We start from the raw sequence: 20,863 nt of genomic DNA on the forward strand, positions 1-20,863 counted from the left end.
CTCATCAACATTCCATTTGGAGTGGAATGTAGTCTACTTGATGGTGTTTCAGAGAGAGAATAGCGTGAATGTCGTAGATGTATTTCTTTATTTTTTTTATTAAGGCGTAACTCGAATGACAGTTTAAAAAGATATCCATAAAACTAGCTTCATTTCATCAAGTTCAGAAAAGCTCTCTTCCTGCTGGTCCTCAAAGTGTGAAACCTTGCATAGATAGGACTTTCCATCTCTTTCTTTACTTTATCCATCTCGTATTTTCACTAATTTATTTGTCTATCTTTCACTCTCAGTAAACAGAGACATTATGTATGAAAAGGAATTGAGGTTTTCACAACTTTTTACTTGATGGAATTATTCTCCTGTCACATAAATGTTCCCAGTGGTACAAGGATACTTCTGGTAACGTACAATGCTAGAAATCAGCTTTCGATAAGCAGAGCACATTAGTCCTCTGTGTAGTTTTGTGCTTAGCTTTAAAAGCTGAGTTCATATATTTTGCTTTCAGACAAATAACCTGGTTTTTATTAAAGTCTGTTTATGATAGCGTTGTCATATAGTGATGATAGCGTTATCACATACTGTAGCTGGAAGGTATATGTATATCAGTTTTCCCTCCTCTTTCATCACAGAACGTTTTTAAACTAATATTTTAAGAAAGTAACTAGTACAAAGTCGTAAATTATGCTGTAAAAACAAACATTCTGAAAAAAACAACTATTTTTTCACACTTGGAAATTCTGAATCGTCAGTCTAACCATCCCACTCTATTCATATTTTCCCATCTTCGTCCGTGTTATATTCTCCCTGGATCCCGGACAATAAACCTAACGTCTTAATTTTTATTTTTTTTCTAATTTTGCGCAAAGCTACACAAAGGTTATCTGCGCTAGCTGTACTTAATTTAGCAGTGTAAGACTAGAGAGAAGAGAGCTAATCATCACCACCCACTGCCAACTCCTGGGCTATTCTTTTACAAACGAATAGTGGGATTGACCGTCACGTTATAACGCCCTCAATGGCTAAAAGGACGAGCAGGTTTGGTGTAATAGGGATTCGAACCCGTGACCATCAGATTACGAGTCGAGTGCTTTAACCACCTGGCCATTACTGAGAATATAATTTTACTTCTGGTTACACTTCTGCTGTTGTTTTGTAAATGTGAGAAAAAAAAAAGTATTATAAACATATTATACAAAACAACATTACGCTAATTAATAAATTGTAATTAAAACTTTTTAAGTACAAAAAATTGTAAATGTATTTATTTATTGGCCTCACTTAACTTTTACATCCTTTAAACTGTGAGAAACGTTAACTTCGACCGCGTGCATTCATCTAACTACTGTTACTGATCGTAACTAAACAGAATTTACTAAACACTACTATACATTTTTACCACGCACGTGAATATTGTCTAAGAAGGACTGAAGTTGTTTTGTCCGAATGAGACAACTAATAAATAAATTAGATACTTCATTAATACTCAAGCACGTCAGACAAGCTAACAGGTGAAACCTTCAAACACCACATTTCCTAGATAATCGTGATGAATAGATGCAGTGTCTTTTGGTGTGAAGTTCCCTAACGTCTTAACTTAAAAAATGGTTGCCTAGAAATCTGACTGTACTTTAATTAAAGATATATACATGAAAGAATGTTGGAGAGTCAACTTCAGCTTTGTAGCTTAAAGACTGATTCGGACCGAGCCTTTGACCAATGATAAGCCTACCAGATAGTGGATCTAAGGTTCCACTATAGTCAGTCATTACAAGTTCCCCACCGGTGATTCACCGATAAGCCCAAAGGCCTGTAACACTAAAGATCGAATTTCCGTAGCCAAAGCAAACGGAATGTCGATAACCTGGTGTGTAGCTTCACGTTTAACGACATACAGACAAAAACCTTCACTTCAAAATTTGTTACAGTTATCGAAAACTTCGTGCAGATTTAAGTGAAATTCAATAAGCAAAGTCTTGGTTTAGTTAAAGTAACACTGCAAAGTTAGATTAATCCAATTACTTAAAACAAGTTAACAGTTTCAGGATCTCAGTAAGTCTTTAAGTAAGATTTCAGTAAGAGAAGATTTTGATTTTTATAAAGTCTAGCTAGACACTGACATTTTGTTAGTATATAAACTACAATTTGTAGTTAGTTTCAAAGCATTGTCTGATTTACAGTTTGACATACGTTCCATAGTTTAAGGTCTATACACAATACTGTGGAGCTGAAATTCCTTGCCTGGGGTATTGTTGCCGGAAAAAGAAATCGTGCCTTACTTCTTGGGATTAAAGTGTGTTATAAGAGTAACGGCTAATTCTCACAATTCCGTTTGACATGAATATCACAAAAGTTGGAAGTTTGTAATATTTACCAGCTGCCTTACCTTTAGTATATCGCATCAAAAGTATGGATCGCTAGTTAACACAGATAGCCCCCCGTGTTGCTTTGTGCGAAATTGCGAGAAATTAAATAATCAAAAAAAGAAAACTAGCTAAAGTTTGTAGTGAACTAAATAACTATAATCCGTCTGATATTGCTGGAAAATTGTTAAATCTGATTAGACTTTCAAATTAGCTTTTGAAGTACGGTTGAGTGCGTATTTCCTTATAGCAAAGCCACATCGGGCTATCTGTTGAGTCAACCGAGAGGAATCGAACGCCTGATTTTAGCGTTTTAAATCCATAGACTTACCGCTGTACCAGCGGGGTACAATTTTGATTGTAATACGACATCTAGTAGTAGTAGTATAAAAACTTTTATATATATATATATACACCCTATGTAAAATACATAGCGGTGTGTCTATGGATTCTCACAGCTAGCATAGAGTAGCTTTGCACTTAATACCAAAAACAATAAACAAACTTTACATTATATAAAGATGGATATTCATAGAGTGTATGTCCATAATTTCCCATTTTCAATAATTAAATACAGCGGTAAGTCTACAGATTTATACATCTAAAATCAGGGGTTCAATTCTCCTGGGTGGACTCGGCATTGGCTTGATGTGGCTTTGTTAAGAAAAACACACACTATAATTCAAATATTCTGTTTATTTTACTTTGATAATGATTTCAGTTCACAGACTAGAACATAGCATTATAGTTATAAATTCCGTCTTGACTACGAAATAGTTATTGATTTGTAGCTAAATCCGTTTTAAATGTTTGTTCGTTTGCGAATTTACGCGTAGAAACGAAACAGCTGCGCATAGCCGTCCTTAATTTTAAACTGACAAATTAGAGGGAAGCCAGCTAGTGCAAAATGGATTTACTGATTGTTTAGAATTAAGCACAATGATGCACAATGGGATAACTGTGCTCTGCCGACTACGGATATCGAAACTCGGTTTCTAGTGCTGCGAGTTTGCAGACGTACCGATGTGTTACTGGAGAGCTTTAGTGATCAAGACTGACTACTACGTCCAACAATTGGAGATATTCTAACTGTATCAAAGTGTTAAGAAGTGACTGTATCTACAACCCAAAAATCGTATTTTTGCTATGGCAGTGCTTGAACCCCAAATCTTAAGATTCACATTGAGAACACTATAATAATTACACTACTATCAGCTCCTTTTTTAAATTAACTTACAACAAAAACAAATGTAAAATTAGTAATATTACTCTAAAGTTTGTTTAATATATCTTTCCAGGATTTGTTCTTATTCCTTATAAGTTCTCCCTCCAACCGTAAAATATTGAACAATTAGGTAATATAGTTAAGCCTACATATGAAAAGAATGGAACTTGGTTCCATAAAAGTGTGAGCTTTCCGCACTCTTTAAATAAGCAGGAAAACGGGAAACTTTAGGAAATTAAGAGTTCTCTATACATGGGGCCTGAAATTAATTTCCAAAAATCACCTACACATAAGAAGTCGGCAGATTTAAAAAAGATCATTTCTTTAACAGGAAACCCAGCCTTATTATCGAACTCCGTGAAAGGACACGAGGAGCTCTCTATCACAGCCGCTTTAACTTAGCAAACATTTCTTGTCATAGAAACATATCGTTCGTCTTCTCAGACTCAGTCCAGCTATCCAAGAACTTTCTAATGATGAAAATTACTTGGTTAGAATGTAGTTTAAAGAGTAGTCGTTCAATTAAGATCTTCAACGTTGAATGATTTTGTTATATTAACTCTGGCTGGACTCATCGAAGAAGCGTTAATGTCACCTATTCCCTTTACTTAAAATTTTACTCACACATGCTACAATAATATATAGAAAAATAATTAGAAAATTTCAAACTTTTATCTCAATAACAAACTTTACGATTTCAGTTCCAAATTTTCTCGTATCGAAACAGCTTGCAAAAGAAAGAAACAAGTTACAACGTCGAGAGTGCGAAAAAGAGTAATATACACTTATTACAGTTATTTTCTTCATCGCCAATCGTGCTTATTATGTAGCAGAAAGTTACTAATTGGTACTGATCTCTCAAAACTGATGTATCAAAGAAAGAGATTTTTTAAAATATGTTAAAGACTCTTTGCTTCGAGCTATTACTTTTATGAGATGTATTTTGTTATCGCATAAAATTCATAATAGCTTTTCTAACAATGAACATTCGAGATTTTGATCCATTCAACGCCATTTTATCATTAGCAAAGATACTCCTACTCTTAGATTTTTGAACTGTATTTGTTTTGAAGAAATATGCTTCGAGTAAACTTCAGTAAAGTCAACCGTTTACTATTCTAATGAACCTGAGATTTATGTGCCTAAAAAACAACTAATCTTATTACAATATTTTATCAAAATTAGTGCACAGAAACACAAATACATTTAGATAAACATCGTCATTTTTATTTGTTCTAATTGTTCCAAAAACTGAGATAATTTTGATAATAAGATAATATATAAGGTGCTAATTTAGTCAGACATGAAATTTAGGAAATTAGCTTACGTTTATGTATTATACATAATACATTTAATACGCTGTTGTTACCTCAAATAAATTATAAAACCTTTGTAGTGGAATACTCTGTTTTATCAATTGTAAAACAGTTTTTACATAATTCAACTGACTCATGTAAATTGCGGTGCATTAATATACAAATAATAATAATAGCCACTCATAAGAAAACAGGAGACTGGTGATAAATGAATCGTTTGTTACAAATAGAAATGTAGCCTATATATTGAAGACAATTCTTTATGGTTAATAAAATATATTATTTATATAAAAATATATATTTTTATATAGAAATTGAGCAAATAATTGTGTTCAGTTATATGATAATACGATTTTTATATTGGATTTCTTACCTTCTGTAGAGGGTTTAAAATTCTTGAACTTTTTGACACATTCGTCCTCTGACTTTGGTAGATTTTCCAAGAGTTTGTTCATTGTCCAGTTCCGAGGAGTTTCTGTAGGAGTGGTCATCATAAAGAAGACTGGATCAGGGTTCGAAGCTGTATTCTAGAGTGTTAATGGTTGGGTACCTGCGTAAAGGATGGTGTCACTCAGAATGAAGCTAGGAAAATGCATCAGTGAGGATATTGTCAAACTCGAGCCCATGCGCAATGACTCATCCTATCGCTGAGTTTCAACTAACTTTCGATTCTACCAGTTGATATCCATTTTTTAGAGGGAGGGTGGATGGAAAAACATAAAATAAATACACTGTTTCTCTCTCGTCGCTTATACCAAAAAATCCGTACGAATAATTTCATTTTTTATATATATCAAGTAGACATATCGATTGGCTCTGATATATTCTTAGTGACACATTTATTTTCCTCTGTGGCGGATCAGCATAAAACACTCAATATGTTCTTTGTAGATAAGAGACACATTAATACACGTGGATTTTCTGAGGGATTGACGTTTCTAAACTCAAAATCCTAACGTTTTCCTTCAAGTATGAGTTTAGATTTGTTTTGTGGATTTGTGTACTTCACTAAAAAATGTTTCAGCTTTCCACAGAGACAAAAATAAACGTTTTCTACACAAAGATTAAATAGCTTCCTCTAACCACGGATTAGTAACAATAAAAGTTTATATATATTCCTATTAAAACGTAGACTTCGTTTCAAAGCATACAAGTTAGATATTTCATACAACCGAGCAAGATGATAGCTAAAAAAGGCTTGAAATAAAGATAAAACTTTAATATTTGTATTATATTACAAAGAGATACTACCCAAAACCTTTGACACACAAGCAAGATGTCAGAATTATCTTTTCTTAATATTATTTTAAAATAATCCATTCACACAATCCTGAAAGCAAGAGTCTTTAACATTTTACCCTTAACATACTAATAAAGCCACAGTTACTTCAACAAATTAATTTCTCTTATACAGGTAAATATGTTTATTACAAAGGTGCCCAATTTTTAAAGAGTCGTTCGAAACGTGTACGAACACAGCTAGAAGAACCAACTTGCGTACGTACAGCTCGCTCTACTAGATGATTTTCATCTCCTGTTCTCGGACAGGTAGTTATTATCATACAATGGATGACACACGAACGTCTATCACAATATTTCGCTCATCAATCAGTGAGCAATATTACATAGAGCAAACTCCTTTCACGAAAATATAAGACTCGCGCATTTAAGAAATTAATTTTTTATAACCTTAATTTAAGAATTTTTGATTATCGAGTTGTACTTTACAATGAAAACTGTACGAGTATTTAAAAAAAAAAAAACCTTAATAGCAGATTATTGCCTTCCATTAAAATTTTATGAAACTTAACCAGAGACCGATCTCCCCCTTTTCTTTTCCACACGGTTCACAAAGTTAAACTTGCCCATGTCCGTCTTTGTTGATTTATAATGATAAAGAAATAATCTTTTCTGTTGCACATAATCTAGGAACAGGTGATTATTATACACAAATATTGTAAGAAGTAATTGTAATAACACATAATAGATATTCAAGAAAAACTTCCTATAACAATATTTTGATACTAAAGCATAGCATGAGTTTTAAAGATGCAAATCGTTTTTGTTATGACCCATAATTCCCCATTTTACCTGCGATATACGTACTGTCATGACTCAGAATTCCCAATTTTATCACAGTCAACTGTACTTAGGGGACTGAAGTTTCGTTGTCTACCACTTTACAAAAGTTGTATCTATCAGTTTTTTGTGTAAAGATTGTCCTCTACGATAGAATTTTATTTCAGAATAATTTTATGGATGTGATATATCTCTCTAAGTATCTGTTTGTTTGTTTTTTGAATATCGCGCAAAGCTACGTGAGGGTTATCTGTACTAGCCATCCTTAATTTAGCAAAGTAAGACTAAAGGGAAAGCAGCTAATCATCACCACCGACCGCCAACTCTTTGGCTACTCTTTTACCAACGAATAGTTGGATTGACCGTTACATTATAACGATCCTACGACTGAAAGGGTAAGCATATTTGTTGCGACGGGGATTCGAATCCGCGACCCTCAGATTAGGAATCAAGGGTCTTAACCACCTGGCCATACTGGGTCTTCTAACTATCTATTTATTATGAAAGTAATAAAACAATGTAATTGTCTGAAACATGTGTATTTTCACTATTTAATTCGTCCCCCGCTGGTACAGCGATAAGTCTACGGATTAACAACACTAAAAATGAGGGGTTCGACTCCCCTCGATGGACTCAGCAGATAGCCCGATGTGGCTTTGCTATAAGAAAAACACACCCACACATTTCTATTGAATTTTATAATGATCATATACTTAAAACAATAATAACAAGTTTGGTCGTTACTATAATGGTTATTAATGTCTGACCTGAGTTCATTTGAAGAATATTTATTTATTAGTATTGCAAATAGCCGTTAAGCTCGCGTTCGATTTGTGTTGTTTATTTTGGTATTATGCTGGGATCCATTGGAATTACTAACAGCCCTGCTTTAAATTGAATCTCTAATGTTAATCCACTTCTTGAAGTAGGTTAAATAACCCTGTGTCAACACGATCAAAAGTACAAGATAGATACTTGAGCAGCGTTCCTTACACTAACATAATAACTAAATCAAGGATGAACGAACGCTATTTAATAGGTCAACTTTATGTCTCGTATTCTACACAATGAAAAATGATTTTGATAAAATCAATGAAACATTTTTAGAAGAGTATCTTCGATAAAAATGTTAAAATGATTATTTTCTACCTCTGAAATAATATAGCTATGAGCATAGCTTATAATTGTATAAGATAAGCCAACGTTTCAAAAGTGCCATTGAAGGCTAATAATAGCTTTAGGATATTAATTGATGCTGGTATCGCAGAGCCAATGAAGAACAAAGACCAAAAGACATCGTGGAAGACTAAGATTTTCTGTTGTTCCTAATAGTATTAAATAAAACTGCGCATTAACATCCCATGTAAACAAAACGTGGAGATTGAGAAAATATAGTATCCGTTGTTATCACCAATATTGTTTTAATGAGAAACACATGATTATAACCATACCCTTTTGATAATAGGATACCATAATAAGGAAGGTTCTAAAACAAGGGCTATCCTGCACGATGTCATGGTGTAGTTACATATTTTGGTTTTAAAGATTGCACATTAAGAAACTCTGTTTGTATAATACTCGAAAACTACTCTGAACATCTGTTAGCTTTTAAACTGATCTTGAAACTAGTATAATGTCAAGACAAAAGTAGTCACGGGCACTTTTTCAAGTGAAATTGCAGACTCTGTTACCAAAAGTTCTGTACAGTGTCAACGACATGCACAATACATCACAGTAGTGACACTCTTATCTTCCTAAGATACTGCAGACATGTGTTATACTAGATCAATAAATTGGAAGATGGCCTCAAAACCTGGTCAGTGAAGTTTATCGAGATATTGAGTTCCTGTGTAAGCTCACATTGATTGATGATGAACACTTGAATCTATGCCATTAGCTGATTTGTTTACTTTCTTCGTAAATTGAAAAAAACAGGACAACACTGAGAGAGCAAAATGATTACCTTGTATTGAATGAATTAGTTTTGCACAGTAAGTAGGAAAACTTTAAATAAATGGAACAAGATTTAATCTAATCTTGTTGTTGGCTTACATACCACAAACATTTGAGGCCCGGCACGGCCAGGTGGGTTAAGGGTTCGAATCCCCGTCGCACCAAACATGCTCGCCTCTTCAGCCGTGGGGGCGCTATAATGTGACGATCAATCCACTATTCGTTGCTAAAAGAGTAGCCCAAGAGTTGGCGGTGGGTGGTGATGACTAACTGCCTTTCCTCTAGTCTTACACTGCTTAATTAGGGACGGCTAGCGCAGATACTCGTTGAGTAGCTTTGTGCGAAATTCTAAAACAAACAAACAAACGTTTGAAGCTTCAATGACACTCCATGCACCATTTGTCATGTTTGGTTGATAACTGATAACAAATATATCCTTTTGTTGCCGTGAGGAGAACGATACTAGTAAAATCCTCACAGAGTATATTATAATTCAAAGTAGAATCATTAAAACTGTACTTGAACTTGTCCAACAATCAGCAAAGCGAATTAAAGTTTTGTAAGATTTCGGTTTTCATTCTTCGAATAAACTAAATTATTGTTTTTAATAGTGTTGATGGAATATGAATTCTCGTCCTTCTACGAACTTAACTTTTATGTTTCCTTTACATTTCTACAGATACGTTTGAATATACAAACCTCTTTACTTTTATTATTTTTTAGTTTGATGAACAGTCTGAGTAGGGAAATAGCACTTCATTTTATATGGTTGTCAAGGACAGTATTATGCTAAACTATACAATAAACAGAAGTGTATGGAATTGTTACAAAGTTATTAAGACTGTCTGCTTCAGTTCCTTATTTTGAAATATTTGCCAAATGGAAAGTATCAAGTTCGCAGTGCTCTACCATCTACGTTAATGGAATTGATTGTTACTCTTATAATGCACCCTTTGCTTAAAGACTGGAGAATATTTTGTGACATTAGTCAGCTCTGAAACCCTTAGCGCTGCTAAAATATCATCCTCCTCTGGACATTAACCAACTTACGTATATCTTGTTTGTCTCTTCATTGGTTCAGGTTTCAGTCTGTACTTTGTATCAGTATCCAGTTCCTTAGAAGCTGGGTTTGTACAAAGAAAGGTAAAGGGTTATTACATCATTTTAGTATTGAAAGTCAAACGAAATAAGTTTGGGCAGATATCAAAATACCTGATACCTGAGCGTGATTTAATGATTGGCGTATTGGACCGGAAGTCCAATGGTCCCGAGGTAGAGGAGAGATTGCTTCCAAACACGATTTGTTGTTTCGGTTATTGGTGCGTTATAAGAGTGACATGCCAGTAAATCAGATAAAAGTAACCGCTTAAGCCAGCTAGTGCTGGCAATCTATTGCCATCCCTCTGGTCCGCGGTTCAAAATTAAGAACAGATAAATCTAAATCATACTGGCTTTGGACTAGCCGTTTATTCTCTTATGTGCATAACGTATTGTTTAGGGGAAGAGAGAAAAATACACTAATGAATTGAAGCATCCAGTTTTAACGCTATTTTGATCACAATTTGGAAATATTCGTTTCATAATAAGTTATTTAATGTTTAATTTATCTTATTTAACAATTTATTTTCTCTGATTGAGGACTGGTATGGCCTGATTGTCAGGGCGCTCAATTCTCAATCTAGAGATTGCGGGTTCGAACTTCCATCACGTCAACCATGTTCTTAGTTTTGTGAATTTAAAATGTGACGACCAATCCCATTATTTGTTGGTTAAAGAGTAGCCTAAGAGTTGGCGGTGGGTGGTGATGAATAGCCGTCCCTAATTTAACAGTGTAAGACTAGAGAAAAGGCAGCTAGTCATCACCACCTTTTAGAGCATATAAGAATTATTTTCACTATGCTACAAATAATCAAAACAACAAAAATCGTTTCACAGATTAACTATGTCTAGTTACGTGCAGTTCTGATGCATTCATTGTTTGTGGGAAATGTGCATCATGCGAAACACCGAGAATAACTTTCTAGTAGCTCTGAATCTAACAATTTAAAGTCCACTAGTTTAGTTTTTATTAGTTGACTTCTGCCTTTTTCGTAACGTGTGCTTTTCAGACAAGAATTATTAAGTTTAACTCGATTAATCAAAATGGAAAGGAAAGCGCTCTTCCCTTTCCTTGGTAATATATTAATCAACACAAAAAAATTTGTTCGTATTTTGAGACGGCTCTAAGCCTACGTATAAAATGTGTTTTGTGTGCTTTTTGTACATAATTCTGAAAACAAGTGTTCCACTGTCAGGATTGATTTATGTTTCTTCTCACCAAAGAAAATAAGCTGTAAAAGCTTCTCGGAGAATTTTTTGTTTGTTTGTTTGTTTTCCGTTGTTAGCACAACACTTCACATTCACTTGAAGGCCATAGGTCATAAGACACAGTCTACAGATACATATGATTTTATTTGCCTCCATCTTTAAAAGAGGCCTAAAATAATTTTAATAACAAATTATACATTTATGCATTGGAAAGTTCAAACCTAACCTTAAGCATATTTACTTGCAAATGAGATTAACCAATGTTACTATAAAGTAAAACTTGTTGTGTCAGTTAAGAATCAAGGTCAAGTGGTTAAGTCGCTCGACTCGTAATCTTAGAGTCGCGGGCTCGAATCCCCCGTCGCGCCAAACACGTTCGCTCTTTAAGCCGTGCGGACGTTATAATGTGACGGTCAATTCCACTATTCGCTGGTAAAAGAGTAGCACAAGAGTTAGCGGTGGGTAGTGGTGACTAGCTGCCTTCCCTCTTGTCTTACACTGCTAAATTAGGGACGGCTAGAGCAGATAGCCCTCGCAACAAACAGTCAAGAATCATTAAATATTTCTAAAGAATTACAAAAACATCAAAAAATCCAGTTACATTAAAAAATAAGCACCTTGAAGAAATGAAAAAAAAATGGATATTTCCTGGTCAATTTAATATGCAGTGTCTCAAAATTAATAAACCTAAAGGAAAGATGAATAGCATTTGAATTATTTGAAATAACAACAAAATTCAGCACAAAATGCGTTTTGAACACTTGTAACTTTTATTTAATTTGATTAATAAACATTTACATATCATCCATCAGTAGCTATGGTCAATCTAATTCTTTGTTCAGAAGCCCCGTATTACCATGTGGCTAGGGCGCTCGACTCGCAATTTCAGGGTCGCGGGGTCGAATCCCAGTTGCACCAAACATACTCGTCCTTTAAGCCGAGGGGGTGTTATAACGTGATGGTCAATCCCATTATTCATTGGTAAAGGAGTAGCCCAAGAGTCGGCATTGGGTGGTGATGACTAGCTACCTTCCCTTTAGTATTACACAGCTAAATCGGGCACGGATAGCGCAGATAGCCCTCATGTAACTTTCACGAAATTTAAAAGAAACAAACAAAAACAATTTAGTTAAAATTATGAGAACACATTTTCCAGATGTAGAGATGAATAAGTTAACATCACAGATACGACGTTTCAGTTCCTCAAGATCCATTTCTTTGTTGTGATGGATTTATTTTTCCTAAAAGGCCCAAAGATAAAAGTCAAAAGGGGTAAAATCGAAGGAACTCTTCAAGAATTGTCATTTTATTCAACAACCTAGTCTGTTCTGTAATCAACAATAAAACATAATTTTAATAATAACAATAATAATTAACTTTAATAAAACCTTCGAGTCTTCACAATATATTTTATTTTGAATTGTATTCTTATCTCAAATAATAAAAAGTTTCAACTTTGTTTCTGAGATATTCATTTTGGGCCACACTTTTAACTACGTCTCTTTTTCTTTCTTTTGCTAACAAAGAATCTATATAACATTTGGTTTTATATTACTTCGCTAATTATGGATTTTAATAAAAACTAATATAGCTGATGTTCTCCCAGATGGTTAAGGCGATCGACTCGCAATCTGTGGATCGTGCTTTCGAATCCCCGTTCCCTCAAACATGCTATAAGGTCATTATAATTATACGGTGAATCCCACTATTATTTGGTAAAGAAGTAGCCCAAGAGTTAGCCATGGATGGTTATATCTATCTACCTTCTATTTAGTCTATCATTGCTAAATGAGGGACAACTGGTACAGATACCTTCGTGTAGTTTTGCTTGAAATTCAAACCAAGCCAAACCTAACCGATGGTCTGAGGCGCTGGTAACTGGTGTGAACCGTGAAGCCACGAATTCACATATTATGCCCTGCCAAAACCAACATTGTCACGTTGGGAATCCAAGATGAGTCTCTTGGATGAAGGCCAAGTTTCTTAATCTGTAGACAGCAAAGCCTCAGTGTTGTGGAACAAACTAATTATTTTTTCCTCACCTGTTTTCTATTCGATACTTTCATTAATCTTGCATGTCATTCGATTACAGAGAAACCTTTTCTCAACCTCAAAAAGGCCAAGCATTAGTTACATAAGGACTTCCTTAACAAAAAAATCCGACATTTTCTTTTATCTGCTTTTTTTCATACTTCGATTATCGAAAGTCTTGGAGTTTTTTTAACTTTGCATATGATTTATCAAGTGAGTTAATGCGATAGTATTAATAATTATTAATATATAATATATATATATTCTGTAAATGGAAATAATTATTTGTTAACTATAACTGTTATGCCATACAATCACTGTCTTTGTATGACATTCACTATCGTTTACTTGTAACATATAATATCTTCAATTATAAAAACTCCTTGCTTCTAATGTCTTTTTTGAGTATCGTGAGCAGTGACAATAACCTAAATTCGGCATAGAATAGACTCTACAAGATGTTGGAAAATATTTTGTTGGAACAAAGTCCATTTGTCAAGAAGTACAGTCTGCCATTGGATTACGTATTTCAGCAAAGAGGCACAGTGCTCAACCCAAAAATGCTCAATCAGATTAAGATGGGATATTTTTTGGCCAAGAAAGTTCACTGAAGTTTTTGTCATCTGCTACTGACCGACTTAGATTAATAATCATTGTCATCTGCTATTGACCACATATGAATCATCATCATTTTCTGCTGGCTGTTTTAGATTGATGAATCATCGTCATCGTCATCTTATAATGACTTCCTTTGATTAACGGATCATCGTCATGGAAAAGTTATTTTTCTCAGAATATCAAAATGGCGTAAAATGGATTAAGAAACTTACGATATCTCTTCATATTTGTCTCTAGTGTTAGTAGATAACACAAGTAAGCACATATCGGCTGATATGGATATTAGCACTTTTATTGATAAGGTGCGAACAACGTTTCGACCTTCCTAGGTCATCTTCAGGCTAAGAAAGAAAGAATTTGAATGTGGCTTTTACCTATACTAATTAATAACCTAACATCCACCTGCAACGCCCCCTACAATCCCATAACCGTTTTTACTCTTGTCCCTAAGACATGTGTCCGTCAACGGTCGTATTCAATTCAATCTTGGTACAAGACATTGCAAAAATGTCATGTGTTGACAGACAACCAGTACATTTTTATTTCAAGTGGGTTTCTCGTCATCAAGAACAAGTAAGCACGATAACACCTGTCAGTCATTATTTGTCCACAGTTTGTTATCTTAGCACCACTGAAACATTGTTAACCCTTTTAGTGTCTAATGCAGATAATTTCTGTGCTGTTTGTCTGTCAACACATGACATTTTTGTAATTTCTTGTACCGAGGTTGAATTGTGACTTTACATATATTTACTTTACTAACCTATTCAATCGTAATCTCACTTAATTAATTCCCAACAACCACGACCTTTCTTAGTGGCAGTCGTGTTACTTTAACTTCACATTGTTGATAGACTAGGATAAAAATGTATTTGAATAGCCAGTGAAATAAACGTTATTTGATAACGAAACTCTTGCTACACAAAATCCCCGAAATACTACCCCTTTGGAAGTCGGAGAGGTCGTTGCTCTTATCCAGTGTCTTACAGGCTACTTAAGCCACCTTGAAAACAGAAACGTAATATTTTGCTACATTAATAAGAGATGAAGTAGTTAGACGATTCCAGTATTATCTTTTATTGTTGCCAGTCCTCAAAAATATCTAGTTATGATATTTTATTATCAAACATTTACCTTCTTTGACTAAACGACCTTACTAAGACAGAAAATGTCAATTACTTTTATCAAACTTTTCACACATACGAAGAAACAGAGGCTGCAGCAAAGTATGAGGTTGTTTGTAGTTCTTGTCTTACGTACAAAGGATAATAAAATATCATTGTTAAGGGCTATTTATATATTTAGAAAACACTACAAAGATACGAAAAGATTAGGAACGATATGTTTTGAAAACAGAAACACGTATCTAAGTTACTACGTGAAAGAACGAAATGTTATACAAAATTTTGTTGTGGTTATTCTGGTTGCTAACCAACGAATTTCAAAGCCACAGACAAATCAAAAACACACACGCACAAAAACGCATTAAATACAACACGAATACAATAAACGCTGAATGAGTGTAATTCTGGATGTAAAACTCACGACATTCAATATACTATATAGAATAACATGAAGGTACCATACTTGAAATAGCATGAATGTATCACACATAAAACAATATGAAGGTATTATACTTAAAACAACGTTAAGTTAGCATACTTAAAACAGCATGAATGTATAACACTTAAAACATAAAGGTACCACATTTAAAACAACATAAAGTTAGCATACTTAAAACAGCATGAATGTACGACACTTAAAACAGCATGAAGGTATTATTCGCTAAGAAGTAGACCATTTTTAACACGAAACTAAACAACACAATACAACATGCTATAGAGTATATACTATATTATGCTATACTAGATTATACTATGCTAAGTTAGACTATATTGTACTAGACTATACTATACCATATTATACCCGACTAGACTAGACTATATTAGAAAGTACTACTTCAAGTATATATATATCTAATTACCTCTAAAACTATACAATGAATGCACATATATTTCCTTATACAATGTTCTTAAAATACATACATGTATATCTCTATAGCACTTCCTTAGATACGTATACATCCCATTCTAGAACACTGTCACACACACATGTATATACACCTCCCTCTAAACACTGCCACGCACACATATATATACACCTCCCTCTAAACACTGTCACACACACCTCCTCTCTGTAAACACTGTCACACACATATATATATACACCTCCCTCTAAACACTGTCACACACATATATATACACCTCCCTCTAAACACTGTCACACACATATATATATACCTCCCTCAAGACACTGTCACAGACACATATATATACACCTCCCTCTAAACACTGTCACACACACATATATATACACCTCCCTCTAAACACTGTCACAGACAAACGTATACCTCCCTCAAGACACTGTCACAGACACACGTATACCTCCCTCAAGACACTGTCACAGACACACGTATACCTTCCTCAAGACACTGTCAGACCACACATATACCTCCCTCTAGAACACTGTCACAGACACACATACACCTCCCTCTAGAACACTGTCGCAGACACACATATACCTCCCTCTACACACTGTCACAGACACACATATACCTTCATCTAGAACACTGTCACAGACACACATATACCTCCCTCTAGAACACTGTCACAGACATATGTACAAATATCTAGAGAAGTAGTGAGAAGGAGAACTGATATTCTAATTCACATTGTTTCGTGTTACGATTTATCTGGGACGAGCCTCTAGTTTGTCATGTTACATATTATAATTTGAAATAACCTGAAACTGAGTTAACTTGTAATTTAGACTTAGGAGTTAAATAAATATCGATATGTATCAGATTTATGACACTTGCTAACAAGACTGACACACACAGTTGTCTTTCTTAACACAAATATATTTAATATACAAGCAATAATGCAATTTGTAATAATGGTTATTACAAATAGTAATTTATATACAAAAGTTTTACAAGCTTATGAACAATATTGTGTCTTCTATCTGGTCTGCAACTAGATATCTTATCGAGGTTCACGATGAGCGAATTAATTTTTAGTTGCTATAGGTACAGTTCATTTAACGGGGAACTAGCTTGCTACGCGTCGAATTTTCTACAATGAATTTATACAATATTTTCGTAAAAATACTAACGTCAGATGTGAATCTACTGAATATAAACGACTTGTAATGCTCGAAATATATAATCGTTTCTTGTCGATATAGCTGAAGTTCCCGATTGATAAATGTTAATCACATATACCGTCTCTTGACTTATACCACTTAATAACTTTACAATAAACGTACGTTTTCTGTTAATTATAGATATTAAGTTGAAGCATAGAATTTTTAATAGATTCCTAATAAGATAGTTAAGCGTGGCCTACTGATTTGCTTACTTGAACTGTGAATCCTAGATATAAGACAATCGTCCTCTAGTCGCAACAAACAACAACACGCTTCACACTTATATGAATGACAATGAGGTCGTGATATTCAATCAAACAATCAAACAAAAATTCGTGTAGGATGCTGTTGTCAAGCTGCTATCCTTCTAGCTTTTGATTTCAAAAGGAAGGAAGGTTATCTTCAAATAGCCCTTATGTAGCAACGCACAGTAAACAAACCACAAGAGGGTAATAATCTCTGCTACCTTCTATATTAATGTTAATAATCTGTGCTATCATTTGTATTAGCAATAATAATCTGTTCTACCGTCTGTATTAATAATAATAATAATCTGTCATGCCATCTGTATTAGAAATAATGTGTGCTGACGTCTGTATTAGCAACAATCTTTGCTGACATCTATATTAGTAATAACCTGTGCTGCCGTCTGTATTAATAATAATCTTTGCTGACGTCTGTATTAGTAATAATCTGTGCAGATGTCTGTACTAATAATAATCTGTGCTGACATCTGTATTAGTAATAATCTGTGTTGAAGTCTGTATTAGCAATCATCTTTGCTGACGTTTGTATTAGTAGTAATCTGTACGACCGTCTGTATTAATAATAATCTTTGCTGACGTCTGTATTAGTAATAATAATCTGTATTGGCAATAATTTGTACTGACATCTGTATTATTAATAATAATCTGTATTGGCAATAATTTGTACTGACATCTGTATTAATAATAATCTGTATTGGCAATAATTTGTACTGACATCTGCATTAGCAATATTCTTTGCTGACGTCTGTATTAGTAATAATAATCTGTGCTGACGTCTGTATTGGTAATAATAATCTGTGCTGACGTCTGTATTAGTAATAATCTGTACGACCGTCTGCATTAATAATAATCTTTGCTGGCGTCTGTATTAGTAATAATTTGTGCTGACGTCTGCATTAGTAATAATAATCTGTATTAGCAATAATTTGTGCTGCCGTCTGTATTAGTAATAACAATCTGTGCTGTCGTCTGTACTAGTAATAATCTGCGCTGCCATCTGTATTAATAATAGCAATCTGTGCTGACGTCTGTATTAGCAATAATAATCTGTGCTACTTTCTCTGTTAGTAATAATAATCTGTGCTGCCATCTGTGCCAGCAATGATTTGTGCTGACATCTGTATTAGCAATAATAATCTGTGCTACCGTTAGTATCAGTAATAATCTGTGCTGCAGTTTGTATGAGCAATAATATTTGCTGATGTCTGTATAAGTAATAATCTGTGCTGCTGTCTGTAATAGTAATCATTTTTGTTGACGTCTGTATTTGTAATAATAATCTGTGTTGAAGTCTGCATTAGCAATTATATAAAAATCGTAAAAGTTGGCTTAGTAACTTGTTCTTGTTGCATGCAGGCAGTGTTTACTGTTCGTTGTTTTACCTGATGGAAGTAATTGAAACCCAACTGTTTCGTTAAGTTTCTAAGAGATGTAAGAAAACTTATATCATTTAATATAATTTAATATTAAATTACCTGTGTAAAAAAACTAAAAATTTAACTTTCAATTAAAATTAAATTAATATCAGTCTGTTTATGCATAATTCATTATGAAATTATTAAGCTTCTAATTATTCGAACAAAAGCTGTCCCAAAGGAATGGCTTGCAAATATCAGAGAATGGAAACATCAGTTTCAAAACAGTTTTGTATAATGTGTTTCGTATAGTAATATAAGAGGCTTCTGCGCATTGAGAATTTCGTATCATTTTCGGTAGTTGCACAATTATTATTTATTATTATTAATATTTGAAATACCATCACATTATTAATTCTTAAAACTGTTGTTTTCTACACACACTCCCAACTTAATATTTTCAACAAATTTAAATATCTGATTGGTTGATGGAAGTCACATGCCGTATTACGACTTCTGAGTTGGAACAGTAGTGAAAACAACTGAAAAAATTTAATTAAGAGCCCCTAGTGAACAAACCAAGATTTCAGCCACTAGAGGGCGACGAGTTTGTTTGTTTGTTTGTTTTAAATTTCGCACAAAGCTACTCGAGGGCCATCTGTGCTAGCCGTTTCTAGTTTAGCAGTGTAAGACTAGAGGGAAGGCAGCTAGTCATCACCACCCACCGCCAACTCTTGAGCTACTCCTTTACCAACGAATAGTGGGATTGACCGTAACTTTATAACACCCTCACGGCTGGAAGGGCGAGCATGTTTGTTGCGACCGGGATTAGAATCCGCGACCCTCAGATTACGAGTCGAACGCCTTAACCCACTTGGCCATGCCGGGCCAGGCGACGAGCTAACCGATGTCATCGAAAACCTAATTTGTTTTATCGCTAATAAAGAGATAATAGGAGTAATCGAAAACTCGCTATTCAATTAATACTTTCATTATAAGTACATGCAGGCATAAGTTTCAGTTTTGTTTTAGTTAAGCTATATTGACGCTTTCTATGCGTATGTGAAAACAATAGGAATGTTATCAGTAGGCCTTTTCCAGTCCTTTTTTGATCATTACGTAGGATGCATACTTCAGTATTTATTGTCAACAAACAGTTTGAATAATAAATATTGTTCTCTGATTCGAGACTACCTTACTCATTCACCACAATAGTAACATACTCTTTAAGTACTGAAAATCTCTACTAAAATCTCATGAACAAACAGTAGCACGAGTGGTTCTGTTTATTGTCTACAGAGAGCGTTATGGTAAGACCTTGACGTTGAATTTCGGCAACTTGATTACATTATAATACATATACCCGATTGATAATTTATGTCTTATAACGTGAATTGAACCACTAAACTGAAGCAGTTTTATAAAATCGTTATAGTTTAACTGGTTATTTGCGACATAACCTGTCATAATGTCAGTGAGCTCTTCTTACCGGTTATTTTGCCACTAGACCTGGAGGACTATTTCTTTGAGTAAATTTGAAGTGTGAACTTTAGAATAAATGCGTATTCTTAAGAACATTAAACACATTTCAATGTGTTAATCTGTAATCAGTTGAGGAAAGCCTATGTTTAGTATTGTAGACCTGAAATTCTCTATTGAATAACATCTAAACATACGTAGATCAAGCAGTCAATATGATGATCCATATTTTACATTCATATACGTAAAAATAACAAAATTACAAGTAGGAAAATAATTCACTCCAAAGTAGTTCTATACTACAAGGTTAGTGTGTTACAAGTAGGAAAACTGTTTATATCAAACTAGTTCATTAATACATGATTGATACGCTACAAGTAGGAAAATTGTGCACATAAATACACACATTATTGAAAATCAACACCTTGAAAAATAAACTATATTTCCTCTCTTGTTAATATTTTATAGTTTCGGTCAGTTAAACATGTAGCAAACTTTCAGAGTTTACCTGTCCTCTTGTAAAGTCAGTATAAAACCTTTTATCAAACTGTGGCAACAAGATGTCAATAGTGTATAAATTATAGAGTTAACCTATCAAACTTTTATAAACTTGTAAAGCCAGCCTGTCAAATTTTTCTAAAGCTATGAAGTAAATCTGCCGAATTTT

At 34.0% G+C, this 20,863-nt stretch overlaps 1 protein-coding gene across 1 annotated transcript in view; it reads right to left on the reverse strand.

Moving 5' to 3' along the window:
• The window catches only part of LOC143252561 (corticotropin-releasing factor receptor 2-like), a 95,348-nt gene extending 89,852 nt beyond the window's left edge, over positions 1 to 5,496 (reverse strand). Inside the window, exon 1 of the mRNA XM_076504896.1 lies at positions 5,275 to 5,496. Within this exon, the coding sequence (XP_076361011.1) occupies positions 5,275 to 5,395 (121 nt within the window). The 5' untranslated portion in view covers positions 5,396 to 5,496. The remainder of the gene's footprint in view (positions 1 to 5,274) is intronic.
• Between the last annotated feature and the right edge of the window lie 15,367 nt (positions 5,497 to 20,863).

This window comes from Tachypleus tridentatus, chromosome 6 (genome assembly GCF_004210375.1).
Source record: "Tachypleus tridentatus isolate NWPU-2018 chromosome 6, ASM421037v1, whole genome shotgun sequence".
NCBI classification, from domain to species: Eukaryota; Metazoa; Arthropoda; class Merostomata; order Xiphosura; family Limulidae; genus Tachypleus; species Tachypleus tridentatus.